At 55.4% G+C, this 13,883-nt stretch overlaps 1 protein-coding gene across 2 annotated transcripts in view; it reads left to right on the top strand.

The window, feature by feature from the left end:
• Positions 1 to 13,883, top strand: part of RET (ret proto-oncogene) — a 50,714-nt gene that overhangs the window by 20,128 nt on the left and 16,703 nt on the right. The window contains exons 2-10 of one of the 2 annotated variants that reach the window (XM_049646323.1): positions 1,655 to 1,921; positions 3,694 to 3,981; positions 6,026 to 6,270; positions 7,487 to 7,682; positions 9,036 to 9,235; positions 11,268 to 11,526; positions 12,259 to 12,384; positions 12,872 to 12,982; positions 13,593 to 13,715. In XM_049646323.1, the coding sequence (XP_049502280.1) occupies positions 1,655 to 1,921; positions 3,694 to 3,981; positions 6,026 to 6,270; positions 7,487 to 7,682; positions 9,036 to 9,235; positions 11,268 to 11,526; positions 12,259 to 12,384; positions 12,872 to 12,982; positions 13,593 to 13,715 (1,815 nt within the window). Of the gene's footprint in view, positions 1 to 1,539; positions 1,922 to 3,693; positions 3,982 to 6,025; positions 6,271 to 7,486; positions 7,683 to 9,035; positions 9,236 to 11,267; positions 11,527 to 12,258; positions 12,385 to 12,871; positions 12,983 to 13,592; positions 13,716 to 13,883 lie in introns of those variants that run through there. The other variant, XM_049646322.1, reaches the window with a different exon arrangement.

The following is a 13,883-nucleotide window of genomic DNA, read 5'->3' as shown; positions in this document are numbered from 1 at the left end:
CGTTGTGTGCTGGGTAGTTCCTATGCATTATATTTTCAGGACTTTTGTGGTTTTTAAGCATCGTTTGCCTATTTATCCACCTCCTTGAAAATTCTTACTATTTTAAAAAACTTTTTATTATGAAAGATGTTGAACACACACAAAGTCAGCAGAGGAGTGAGCTCCTACGTGGGCTTACCCAGTGAGGTCATGGTCAGCATCCTCTTCTCGTGGCAACCACAGCTCTACCCACAGTGCCTTGGTGATCAGGTTTGTAGGGAAACTTTACAGAAGTCGAAATGCACAGCCCTCAGCTGTACGTTGGCAGCAAATGTATGTGCCCATGCGACCCACACTGCTGTCAGGATGTGGAACCTTTACATCCCCCAGAATGTTCCTTCCTGCCCCTCCCAGGCTTGTGTCTCCTCCCACCCCAGGTAGCCAGGCTACTTTCCGTCACCTGAAATTAGCCTAGAATCCTGCCATGTATATTCTTTTGTGCCTGGCTTCTTCCTCTTGGCATGGTGTCTGTGAGAGCTTTCCAGGCTGTGATGTGTATCCATAGTTCATCCCTTCTTGTCGCTGCATAGGATTCCGTGGTGTGAAAACCACTTTTTGCTTATCCACTCACCTGCTGAAGGGCATCTGGGATGTTTCCAGTTCTTGGCTGCGTGAATAACCCTGCCACTTGTGAATAAGTCATTTGATGGACGTGTGTTTTCATTTCTCTTGGATAAATTTAGGATTTCTGGGTCCAAAGGTAGGAGTATGTTTAACTTTAGAAAAGGTTTGTTTCTCTTATAAAAAGTGCCCAGGTTCATTTTTGGTGACTACTGCCAGCCCTGCTTATGTGACATCATCTTGTTCACTTGAAAACTCTGGATCCAGGGGCACTGGGTCTCTCAGTCAGATAAGCATCTGACTTCGGCTCAGTTCATGATCTCACGGTTTATGGGTTCGAGCCCCGCATCAGGCTCTGTGCTGACCGCTTGCTTGGAGCCTGGAGCCTGCTTCAGATTCTGTGTCTCCCTCTCTCTCTCTCTCTCTCTCTGCCCCTCCCCTGCTCACGCTCTGTCTGTGTCTCTCTCTCTCTCTCAAAAATGAATAAACGTTAAAAAAATTTTTTGAAAGAAAGAAAACTCCGGATCCAGATGATTTGCTGAGAAGCCTGTGTGAACTCCCAGCTCTGTGCAATTCACATACTTAACAAACTTGGGTAATTGAGAATGATTTTGCACTTGTCTTATACTGCCTCTTCCTCCTCTCTTTTCTTTTTCTGTTTTAAAGCAGTCCGTTTTCAGCTTGTGTTTAGCTACACAGATAGTTGTGTGCTGATGTTATTAGGACTACAGGTGAGAAAGTCCTACTAGGATCAGAATTTTATTATTTATTTATTTATTTATTTGTGTATGAAAGACTTTAATCCTATGAATTATGGAGGATGATGCCTCTTATAATTTAAGAATGAGGAGACTTAACACTTGCATCTGATTTTGCTTGCAAACTATTCCTTACGCTAGGTTGGAATTTTAAATTAGGAAGTTTTTTGGTCCACAAAGAAGCTTTTATCAAGGTGTGAAATAAAGCTGCTGGGGAATGCTGGTCTGCCTGGGGGGCTTGCTCTGGACATCATCCTCACCCCTCCCTCCCTCACACACTTCCCTCCCTTCTCCAGCTCCGCTGGGACTCTACTTCGCCAGGGATGCTTACTGGGAGAAACTCTACGTGGACCAGCCAGCCGGCATGCCCCTGCTCTACGTCCATGCCCTGCGGGACATGCCGGAGGAGGTGCCCACCTTCCGCCTGGGCCAGCACCTCTACGGCATCGCCTACCGTGCAAGGCTGCATGAGAACGACTGGATTCGCATCGAGGAGGACACTGGCCTTCTCTACCTTAACCGGAGCCTGGATCACAGCACCTGGGACAAGCTCAGCATCCGCAGTAAGGGAGCTGCCTACCCCCAGCCTGTCTCCTTCTCCTCCCACAGCCCACCTCATGCCTCTCCTCCTCTCACAGCCACGCGGCGGCTCAAGAGGGTGGTTGCTATGCAATTCCTGTTGTGTCAGAGTAAAGAGTGAGGCGAGGCTGGCCTGCCTCTGTGTCCAGCCAGGCCAGGGCACGGATGAGTTTGGGGGCTGCTGATGATCCTTGGGCCTCCTAAGTCTGTTGGGATTTTGGAGAACCCCTGGGAAGGATTGGGTGCTCTCTCTATGCTGGACTCAGATGCCTTTTCCAGTTGGGCGACCAGGATTTGGGGTTATAAGAGGGGTTAAAAGGGGCTAGAAAAATCAGAAGGTTTTTGATTTAGCAAATGATCTGGAACTTCCCGGGGAAGGAGCAGTTCTGCAGAAAGTTTGTCTTCCCATCCGCAACAGGCTGCCCTTGGTCCCTGGTGGGGACTCCAGCCTGGTGCTGGGGAGAAAAGTGATGTGGAAGGAGGGCCTGGCCAGCTCCTCAGAGTCGGGGACAGAGCAGAACAGAGGCCACATGTGACCCTGGTCCTGGGGGGGTGCAGCAGCTTTGCCTGGTGGTACAAAATGGTGTTCACATGCCCAGTAGCTCCCCACCTCCAAGCATCTCCTCCAAAGACATGGCCTCACTGCCTGCTCCCACCAGCCCCGAGCGCCCTCATACGGGCAAGAGGCAGGTGGCATGCCTATGCATGCAGAGCGGGCGGCACTGCCCAGCAGGACGGAGTGATTGCACCCCTGTCTGCCAGGTAAAAGCCAGGGTCACATGACGGAGCCCCCCACCGGGTACCCCCAGTTCTGGAGGAGGTGGCATCTGAGATGGATCTCGGTTCTGTGCACACTTAACCGCTGCCGTCTTCATCCCAAGCCCCTGTGGGGATCTTGAACTAGGGCTCCAGGGGCAGAGGCCAGAGTGGAATTTGCCAAGGTGCCCCTTTTCATAGGAGTCCTGTTCTCTTCGTGATTGCACCTGTTAAGTCCAGTCAGGAGAGAAACCACACGGTAACTTGAACAGGGCAAGTTTGTATAGAGAATGGTTAACTACAGCCCGGGATTGAAGCAACAAAGGACAGGCTGGTAAGAAGCAAAGAGAACTCTAACGAATATGGGAGGAGGAGATGTGGGGGAGCAGCCACTACCCTAGGGCTGAGAGAGAGGGCCCAGGAAGCGTCCTGTCACTGTGGCAGAGATCCAGACCTTGTTGGAGAAAGAGCCTCCATAATGGAATTTGCTGGAAATTCCCCCTCCAGGTGCTGGGAAGTCTGTCCATGGGTATGTCTCTGCAAAGGCAGCTCCACAATGAAAGCCCTTGGGGAGGGTGTGGAAGGGAGCGGCCTGCTGATCACCACATGCAGTAGGAACCAGCCTGGGGAGTTGGACCCAGGGCTCAGGGCACCCCTCTGCGGGGGGTGATGATGTGGGGAGAATTAGGGGGAACAATAGACCCCAGTGCTCAGGGCACCTGAGGAAGCAGTATTTGAGCTGAGACCTGAATGACAAGAGAGGCGGGCCTGCCAGGTACATCCAGGCAGAGGGAGCAGAACCATGGGACCCTGAAGCACAGACATGCCCCAGGTCCAGGGAAGTCGGTGGTGGGGTGCAGAGAGCCCAGTGGAACCCTGTGGACAACCGTGAGGACTGGGCTTTACACTAGCCCTTCAGCTCCTGTCCCTTCCCTATTCTGTTCCCTACCACCTGTAGATGTGGCTGATGACCCACCAGACCTGACTTCTTTCTCTGCAGATGGCGGCTTCCCTGTGCTCACCATCTACCTCCAGGTCTTCCTGTCACCTACATCCCTGCGTGAGGGCGAGTGCCAATGGCCCGGCTGTGCCCGTGTGTACTTCTCCTTTGTCAACACCTCCTTCCCGGCTTGTGGTTCCCTCAAACCCCGGGAGCTCTGCTTTCCTGAGTCAGGTGTCTCCTTCCGCATCAGAGAGAATAGGCCTCCCGGCACTTTCCACCAGTTCCGCCTGCTGCCTGTGCAGTTCCTCTGCCCCAACATCAGCGTGACCTACAGGCTCCTAGAAGGTGAGTGCCAGCCTTGTAGGGCCATCCTCAATGCCTGCTATGTGCCGAGCACAGGACCACTAGCCCTTGACATGAGCCATCTGGTTTACTCTCCACCACCACACCACCCGCTCATTTAGTATTCCAGAAATATTTCTTGTCATGGATGATGGCCTGTCAGGGACTAGGTACTATTGTAGGGGCTAAGGATGTGACAGTGAACTAAAGTCAAAATCCTGCCTGCCCGCAGCCTCCATTTCCCTGGGAGATGGAGACCATGCACATGCCAAGGAAATGGGGTGGCTTCTGGAAGGTGCTATGTGGGAAGTAAAGCTCCAAGGATATAGAGGGGTGGAGACTGCGGTCTTAAATCTCGTGGCTGGGGAAGGGAGAGCTGGAGCAGAGGTGGGAGGGCCCCAGGCAAGCTGGGCTGGCCCCTTTGAGATCCCTGCAGTGGAGCCCCTGTATAGCTGGAGTGGAGTGAGCGACAGGGGACAGTGGAGGTGCATGAGAACAGAGAAATTCTTGAGGGTTTCCCCTTGAGGGACTGGGGAGTCATGGAAGGCTTATCGGGAAGGGGGGCTTGGCCAGACCTGACCTACCTCTAAAGGATTATTCTGGCTGCTGTGCTAGGGGTGATTTGGTACGGGGCAGCGTAGGGTGGAAGTAGGGAAACGGTTAGGAGGCTACCTGAGAAATCCCTGAGCCAAGAGGATGGAGACCGGAAGAAGGGTGAAAGCCACAGGGACATGAAAAGCAGGCAGCTTCTGGGCATGTTATGAAGGAAGACCCAGCAGGATTTCTTGAGGAGTTGGGTGTGGGTGTTGAGGGGAAGGGGGAGCTAGCGTGGCTCCAGGATTCTGCCCTAAGCGGCTGCAAGGGCAGCAGACTTTGCCACAAGATGGCCCTGGGGAGGCCGGCCAAGGTGGGGATGGGGGGTGAGTCCCAGTGGAGGTGAGAGGGGGCACCTGAGAAGACCTCCGATGGGAGGCACCATTAAAATACTCAAAAGCAAGAAACTGGGACCCAGAAGGTAGACTGCTAGTAGTAAGAGGAACCTGAGTTCACAGCAGGTTTACCGTTCACACCATAATGAGGTAATCATGTTACAGAAAATCTCAGTAAGATAAGAAAAGTAGCCACCCACTCCCCCAGCATCCTCACACTGCCCCGCAGCAGGGATGGGTGTCTTTGTGCAGGATTGTTAGCCAAACGTAAGGCTGAGCATGCTGCCCTTCCTCATAAAGGTTACATCATTAAATTTTGTTGAGCGTGTTTTTTGTAGCCATAAACATCAGAGAGAAACATTATATCATAAGCATTTCCCACATGTAATCCACATGTAATATGTGGCTTTGAGGAGAGGGAAGGGACTTTTGATTTCCCACCGAATGGAGCTGGCCTAACCCTTCCTGGTTGGCTGTGGGGGCAGTCAGTGTTGACCTTCAAGCCTTCAGCGTTTCCCCTTTTCCGAGTTATTCCTGGAGGATGAATTTCAGGACAGGCTTGGGCTGAAGAGTGTACCATGGTGACTGGCCCTCCCCTCAGCGGGTAGCGGGAAGGTACATAAGTCACTGACCAGGTAGCAGCACCTGGTCAGGAGCAGGCATGTTAGCCTTCATCATCCCATCTCTTGGTGAGGAAACTGAGGCACAGAGAGGCAGAACGACCAGTCTGGGATCACACAGCCAGAGACACAGCTGTCCCCGCCCCCCAGAGAGGCAAGGTTGGGGGTTGGGCAAGTAGTGTGAGCAGCCTTCCCTAGGTTATCAGGGTGAGGACTTGATCCAGGCCTCCTGGTTCCTGCGCGTCCCCATCAGCACGAGTGAAGGTGGCAGGCACAGGACAGCCGGTTAGTGCACGGTCATCACTGCAAACCCATGCCTGAAGTTCCACACCCACCACCGCCAGAGCCGAGGAGGAGTAGTTCAGGGCGGGGCCAGCATGCTCCGCAACTCCGACCCACTGGCAGGGCCCCTGAAAAAGGCAGCTCGCCCTGCCCCCCTCCCCAGCCTCCTCCCTGCCCCGGAGTCATGTTGGGGTTCCTGGTCTGCTTGGTGCATAGGTGAGAACCTGCCCTTCCACTGCGCCCCGGACAGCCTGGAGGTGAGCACGCGCTGGCCCCTGGATCGCGAGCTGCGGGAGAAGTACGAGCTGGTGGCTGCTTGCATGGTGCGCGTCGGCGCACGCAAGGAGGAGGTGGTGATGGTGCCCTTCCCCGTGACCGTGTATGATGAGGACGACTCGGCGCCCACCTTCCTCGGGGGCATCGACACCGCCAGCGCTGTGGTGGAGTTCAAGAGGAAGGAGGTGCCTGTCTGCCGCCCTTGGGCTTGTCTGTTTTCTGTCGTCCATCTGTTGGGTGTCTGTCATTCTGTCCACCATTTATTCCTTGGTCTGTTCAGCTGTCCATCTAGCCATCCAGCCGTGTGGCTGACCATCCGTCTAGCTATTCGTCTTTTATTGGTCCATCCAACTGTCTGTTGGGGCTTTCTTCCTGTCTTGGGGGTAGCTGAGGAGGAGAGGGGAGGTCAGCCTAGCTGTCCTCTGATGAATGTCCGGGCGCCCTGAATGCCTAGCATGTGTCCGACCAGGCTGTCAAAACCAAGGGCGGGCATTCGTGTCAGGGGTGTACCTGTACCGCTGCCCGTGGGCACAGCGGTGCTGCCCTGAGGGGGAGAGGACAGCTGCCAGAAGGGCACTCCCTTCCACCGTGTCAGCTGTCACTAGAGGGCGGTAGAGGCTCGTGGAGGGTGGCCAGGGAGTGCATAAGACTGGCAAGTGCCGCTCCCAGCACAGCACCGCCCACCCACCTCCCTGCAGGCGGATCGTGACTGCCACCTGCTGGGCATTGGGCCGTCCTGCAGCCGGCTGGCCAAGGGCACAATGGGAAATGTGTTGTCCGTCACTTGCCTCTCTAGGCACCCCAAGTGGTAGATGGGCGGATGGGAGGAAAGCACGTCTCGCTGGTAAAGATCGCATGAGCTTGGAAGAGCTGCCTTGGGGTGACAGCAAGGAGTCTGGTTAGCAGTGGAAGCAGAGATGCCCTGTGACTGCTCAGAGCTCTCCTCATGATTCCCTCCAGCCTGGTATATAGAAGGTCCTTGGAGGAGGACATTTTGATGTACACCTGGGCTTGGATCTGGCTCTGCCACCTATCACTATGTGACAGTGAGCTAACTCCTCCACCCTGTGGGGCCCGGCTTGCTGTGCTCCATGGAGACCTGGGTGAAGCCTATCAGCAAAGCACCTGGGCATCTGCTCTCATCCATTCTTAGGGGAAATCTGTAGATGTCTGTCACACCTGTTGCACAAGTGAGGCACAGTGGCCCAGGGAGGGTGACTAAGCCAGATTGGCAAGGGACCCTCTGGGAACTTGAACCCAGGCCAGTGTGTCCTTAGAACTGGCTCTGAGTGTGCACATTTGCCCCGCCTTTGGTGCACGTGCCCTCCTGAAGTCTCAGGCTACAGGATCTCTGAGGGGTCCCTCTCACGAGCTCTGACTGGCACCCCCTACTTTCTGCAGGGCACTGTGGTGGCCAAAATACGTGTCTTCGATGCAGACGTGGTGCCAGCATCCGGGGAGCTCCTGAAGCGATACACAAACACACTACTCTCTGGGGATGCCTGGGTCCTCCAGACATTCCGTATCGAGCACTCCCCCAACGAGACCTTGGCCCAGGCCAACGGCAGCTTTGTGCGGGCAACTGTGCATGACTACAGTAAGAGGGACCAGGCGTGGCCTGGCTGGACCCCCTAGGGAATCCCACCCTTGTAGCATCCTACAAACACAGATACTTGTCCTTGCTCTCTGACCCTGGGATAAAGATCCTTCCACTCCACCCAGCCTTTCCTCGTCTCCCACTGGTCTCACCTTGGCCACCTTGGTGGGTTTTTACCGGCTTTGTTCTCTCACTGAACTGCCTCGTGGCAGGCCTTGGCGGGACCCTCCCACATTTCCCCATGCTTACCATGCCAGGGTTCACTGCCCACTACAAACAAATACATCGTTTCCTGAGGCCTTCCTCTGGCTCCTGGCATCTGCTTTGCTGCCTCCGAGGTGGCCAAGTACCTGGGGATTATTTCTCCCTAGTCCCCATAGCTCTCTACTCACAGAGGTTAGTACCCGGTAGCATCTCTGTGTGCTTGAGCCAGAGGATCCTGCAAAGATTGTCCTGTCTGGCTCCCACAGGGTTAAGCTCCAGGGGCCTGCTGTGCTCCCTTGCAGGATGGGGCATCTGCATCAGCTGCCTTGCCTCCCCCCCACCCTCCTGCCCATGTTTTCTGGGATTATCCTTCCAAATACCCTAGTTGCACTTGAATCCTTGTTTTGGGACCTGCTTCTGGGGGAACCCAGAATCGCTGGTACCTTTACCCCTTTCTGCCTGGCCTGATCCTTTTTGTTTCTCATCTTCCTCACACACTCTGAGCCGTTGAAGGTCTCCTGCCCTGTACAAGGGGAAATGTCATCCTTGCCCGGGCTCATTCACTCTAAACACCCTGTGTACCAAAACCTCCTGACCCTCATCCTCCTGTCTCTGCGAAACTAGAACCACAGCCATGCCATTCAGCAGGTGCACGGAAGTGTGCAGGCTCCGAGCACTGGGGGCCTGTGGAGTCCAGGACTCCACTGGAGGCTGCTGCTGTTGGGAGGAGTTCTCTGGGGGAATGGAGGCCAGTATAGTTTTCCCAGGACCTCGGTGGTGGTACCTCTTTACCCCGTGTACACCCACACATACATGCTCCACACGTACACATTCCACGTGCATACCCGATACCTACCACATATACGTACATATACCCTATACACGACACACAGACACCGCATAACACGTACCACACACACATACAGGTTACCTCCCAGCTGAGAAGGATTTTCTCAGCTTCCAGCTCAGCACAACGGTTAACATTTAAACAGTGGTTCTGACTTAGCCGCATCTGTTATCCATGCACCATATGTGTGAAAATCTGTGTTTGCACACATGTGTGTATGTGCCGGGGACATGGCTGGGAGGAGGCGCGCGGTGGCATGGGGCAGTGGGCCCAGGCAGTCATCACCGTGCCCCCACCCACAGGGCTGGTTCTCAACCGGAGCCTCCCCATCTCGGAGAACCGCTCCCTGCAGCTGACCGTGCTGGTCAATGACTCGGACTTCCAGGGCCCCGGGGAGGGCACCCTCTTCCTCCACTTCAACGTGTCCGTGCTGCCTGTCAGCTTGCACTTGCCCAGCACCTACACCTTCACTGTGAGCAGGCGGGCCCGCCGCTTTGCCCAGGTGAGCCCACAGCCCAGTGCCTACCTGGGGAGGGGCATGGAGGGACCGAGGACCCCCAGGGTGGGGCACTCTGTTTTACAGATTGCAAGCAGGGCTGGTGTTGAGAGACACTCCCTCCCTGGCCTAACGTGTACACAGAGTGGCCCAGGGGGAGCCACGGGCACGGGACCAGGGAGGCTGGGGCCATGACAGAGTTGACAGAGTCACAAGGGTAGGGCTAGTGGGCACCATGGACCTCTTTGTGGCCGTCTTCCTTTGTATTTTTAAAACATATTTTGTCCAACTGTAAAAGCAATGCCAGCTAAATCTACGTAGGCTGACTTGGAAAGATGCTCCTGGTGGATTGTTAAGTGAAAAGTGATTTGTAAAAATACTGGCCTCCCATGACTCCGTATGTTCAAAAACAAATTTTCATTGATGGAATTTGCGAGCGTGTGAATGCAGGCAGCAAGTAACAGTGGCGCCCTCTGCTGGGAAAGGTGGGGAGCACTTCCACTTTGCCTTCTGCATGTGCGTTTACTAGAGCTTATCTTTCATTTGTCATTGAAAAATAACAATTAGAAGTGGAAAAAAAAACATAAAGTAGTAAGTATCCGTTAAAAAAGATGAAGGACAGGGAGGAGAGATCCCTTCTCTCCCTATCAACTAGTATTTAGCATTTTAGTACAGTTCTTTCTAGAATGTTTCTCTTAAGGATTTTTGTAGTTTTGCTTGCCATTACAGCATGCATATGACTTCACATACTGCTCTTTCCTAATGGAGCAGCTTCGGATACACCTCTTCAGAATGTCATGTTTAAGGCCATCTCCAGTTGTCCCCGTTTCTGTTGTTGGTTCCCATGCACCCTCCGCTCCTGACAGCCACCCAGGTCCAGCACACAAAGGACCCCACCCTTGGACATATCCAAGCTCCCTGACCTGCCACCCAACCCCGGACCTTTCATGGAAGCAGAGGTCAAGGGTGGTGGGAGGTAACAAGGCAGAGGGGTCCGAGGGGTCTCTGAGGGGGTGCCAAATGGAAGCAAATACCGTAAGAGGTGTGTCACCTGTGCTCCAGCAGACTTGAGATCAGAGGGACTTGAGTCCCAATACGGCCTCACACTCACTGTGATCTTTCACCCCCCCTCCCCGGTCTTTGTGATTGTAAGTTGAGGATAGTGACCTTGGGCAACTTTGAGGACCGTATGGGAGAGTGGAAGTAAGCACATTTTATATGGGAATGTGCTGGGAGATCTAGGAGGTAGTAGTTTTATTGTGGTGTCAGGCCTGTGTGTGGAGGAACCTGGCTGTGCCCTGGGCCTCAGCAGGGCTGAGTGAACGCCTGCTAAGTGGCTGCAGGCCAGGCCCCAGCCTGCCCTCTGCCCCCCGGCCTTGACTAGTCAGAGCTCCTGGTTTTAAGCCACTGAAACCAGTGTCTAATTTGAACTTCAGTGGCCGAGGGGTAAGGAGAGTTCCGGGCCCCAGCAATGGCACTGCCTGCCTAGCATCCCCTGGAGAAGCATCCCCTCTTTCCCAGCGGCTCCAGCCAGAGTGCCAGGAAGGCCCCTGGGTCTCGTGTGGGACAGGCAGAATCATATGGCCTGGGCACGGTGCTCTGACTGACCAGGCAGGTGACCTGGAGCAACCGGGCCACATGCACTCAGGATGGCAGTTGGTGGTCCCCAAAACCGGCCTGGCCGGAAGTCGGGGAGGGCAGCAGGGGGGGACCCAATCGGCCTTCGTGCCTCAAGGAGCCAGTGAGTAAAGAATGAGCCGGGAGAGTGGGCACCTGCCTGGAGGCAGGGCCCTGAGTTCTTCCACCTCTGGCCCCCAGGAGGTAGGCGGTGGTGTGATGGGCAGGGCAGGGGAGGTACAGGCATCTGGATGGGTCTGCAGGTTCCAGGGGCATGGAGGACGGGGACTTGAGGGGGGTCTGTCATACCTGGAGCCCGTAGGGGACTGTTCCAGGACTCAGGCCAGCCAGGGGCCCCTCCAGCCACCATCACAAGCCAGTGCCGCACCCAGCTGAGGCATTTCCTGTGCCCCGTGCCTAGATTGGGAAAGTCTGTGTGGAAAACTGCCAGGAGTTCAGCGGCATCCACGTGCAGTACAGGCTGCAGCTCTCCAGCACCAACTGCAGTGTCCTGGGGGTGGTCACCTCAGCAGAGGACACCACAGGGAACCTTTTCGTGAACCACACAGAAGCCCTGCAGCGGCCCGATTGCTCTCAACTCCGGTACACGGTAGTGGCTGCCGACCGGCCAACCCGCAAGCAGACCCAGGCCCTGCTGGTTGTCACCGTGGAGGGGACATGTGAGTGCCGGGGCCGCGTCAAGGATGGAGATGGGCAGGGTATGGTAGAGCCATGGGCTTCCCTCATAGAAGTGGCCTGGGCCTGCCCCCTTCACCCAATGGCAGTGCCCCTGGGCGCGAGTCTCCTTCCCTGCAAAATGAGACTAAGAGTGCCCGCTGCATAGCCAAGCGTGAAGGGTGACAAGGAGAAAGTATAAAACAGCTTAGCCCAGAGTGACTGAGTAGTGAAAGGTCACTATTCCCCGTCACCACTGCCAGTGCATTCTATACACGCCCTGCTATAGGACTGCCAGATAAAATACAGGACCCTGGTTAAATTTAAATTTCAGGTAAGCAACAAGCAATTCTTGTTGTAAGTATGTCCCATACTACATTTGCAGACTTCCAAGTATGTCGATGCAGTGTTAGGGATGTACTTACACAAAGCAAGCATTCAGTGTTCTCTCTGAAATTCAGGTGTAACCGTGCATGTGTATCTTTGGCTGAGTGTAGCCCTGTCACATCCTCCCTCCATGCTTAGCCCAGTAGCTGCCCCACCCCTTGCTGTGACCGTGGTACCACCCTACTTCCTCAGTGGGCCCCATCCTGCCCTGTGCCCTGATGCAGAGGCACCCCCACCCCTCTAGCCTCACCCATGAGAGAAGCTTGGCCAGTGCTTCCCTCTGCCCCTGGATGCTGGCTGGACACCGGACCTAGGCCAGCCCTCTGTGACCAGCTTTCTGCCACCCCCAGATGTGGCTGAGGAGCCAGGCTGCCCCCTGTCCTGTGCAGTCAGCAAGAGACGCCCTGAATGTGAGGAGTGCGGCGGCCTGGGCTCTCTGACGGGCAGGTGCGAGTGGAGACAGGGAGATGGCAAAGGTAGGCCCCACGCAGAGCCAGGGGCCTGCGGCCAGGCGGGGGAGAGGGGTAATGGTGGCTGAGTGGAAATGGGGTCCATGTAGGCCCTGCCGGCCACTGTGATGGCCCTCCCCTCTCCACATGTGTTCTCCAGAACTTTGTCCCCGTTTGTAGTTCCTGATGTCAGGAGAGGGTGAGCATGAACACAGAGCACGGGCGGCACAAGGACGTGCAGTCTTCTCATCGCCATGGGACCACAGGTCCTCTTGGGTTTTGGAAGGTCTGGGCCAAAGTTGGGATGTGGCCCCAGGCAGTAGGGCTTGGGTGTAGATGGCAGCAAATTCTGAACTGTGCCCACCACCCCATGGATCCCACTCACGGATTCTCTGCTTGGGCCTCAGTTTGCTCCTTTAGGGGTACAGGGTTGGCCTGGGAGGCCCTGGGGTGCCGCCCTTCTGGCCCTGGCCATCTGACCTTGTGGTAGTGACCAGCCTGCCGTGTGTCGTAGGAATCACCAGGAACTTCTCCACCTGCTCCCCCAGCATCAAGACCTGCCCCGACGGCCACTGTGATGCCGTGGAGAGCAGAAATGTCAACATCTGCCCCCAGGACTGCCTCCGTAAGCAACTACTGGGCCTACAAGTTCAAGGGCCCTGGGTGGGTGGGAGTAGCCAGCGGGAGGGAGAGGCTTGGACTCCCACCTGCACTTCAGCCGGACAAGCCTCATGCCTGGATTTTTTTGCCAAGACTTTTTCTAACATTTCATTTGAACAAAGGGCTTTGCACCACCTCCTGCAAAAAAAAAAAAAAAAAAAAAAAGCCTCTGGAGACTGGTGCCTGGACCAACACTCCCCAGTGTCTCCCTGGGCAGCTCACATGGGTACAGCTCCCAACCCCTGATTGTCCTGGCTTCCTGCTGCCTCTTGTCTGCTTCTGAAAAGTAACTATGTGTGGACCTCAGCGAGGGCCCTGGACAGCCTGTGGGGGCCTTCTTCTACCTGCTGGGGCCACTGGATTGGGGGCAGACTGTGCTGATTCCTGCCCAGGTGACCCAGACTTCAGAGCTCACTACCCTTCCCACCCCCACCTACCCCCATGTCTCCCACCCACCCCACCCCCTGGCCTAATATGCTGACATCATGTGCAGAGGGACTGCTCATGCTTCTTCCTGGGTGGTCCTGGTTGGTTTGGTCACACCAGGAGGCTTAGTGGGCTACATCTGTCACCAGGGGGCGGCAGCATCATTGGTGGGCATGAGCCAGGGGAGCGCTGGGGGATTAAAGCTGGCTTCGGTATCTGCAACTGTTTCCCAGAGGAGAAGAAGTGCTTCTGCGAACCTGAAGACAGCCAGGGTGAGTGGGTGGGGGGCACTGCGGGGGCCATATGCAAGGCAGGGCTCCCCGCACCTCCCTGAGCCCCAGCGAGCCAGGGAGGAAATTGCAGGAAGGCAAGTGAAACCCCGGGAGACCCTCCTCCTTCCCTCTGGGCCTCGGTTCCCTCATCTGTGCAGAGGCATCTAG

This window comes from Panthera uncia, chromosome D2 (genome assembly GCF_023721935.1).
Source record: "Panthera uncia isolate 11264 chromosome D2, Puncia_PCG_1.0, whole genome shotgun sequence".
NCBI classification, from domain to species: Eukaryota; Metazoa; Chordata; class Mammalia; order Carnivora; family Felidae; genus Panthera; species Panthera uncia.
The sequence above is the reverse complement of the archived record's forward strand: the minus strand, read 5'-3'. Positions and strand labels throughout refer to the sequence as shown.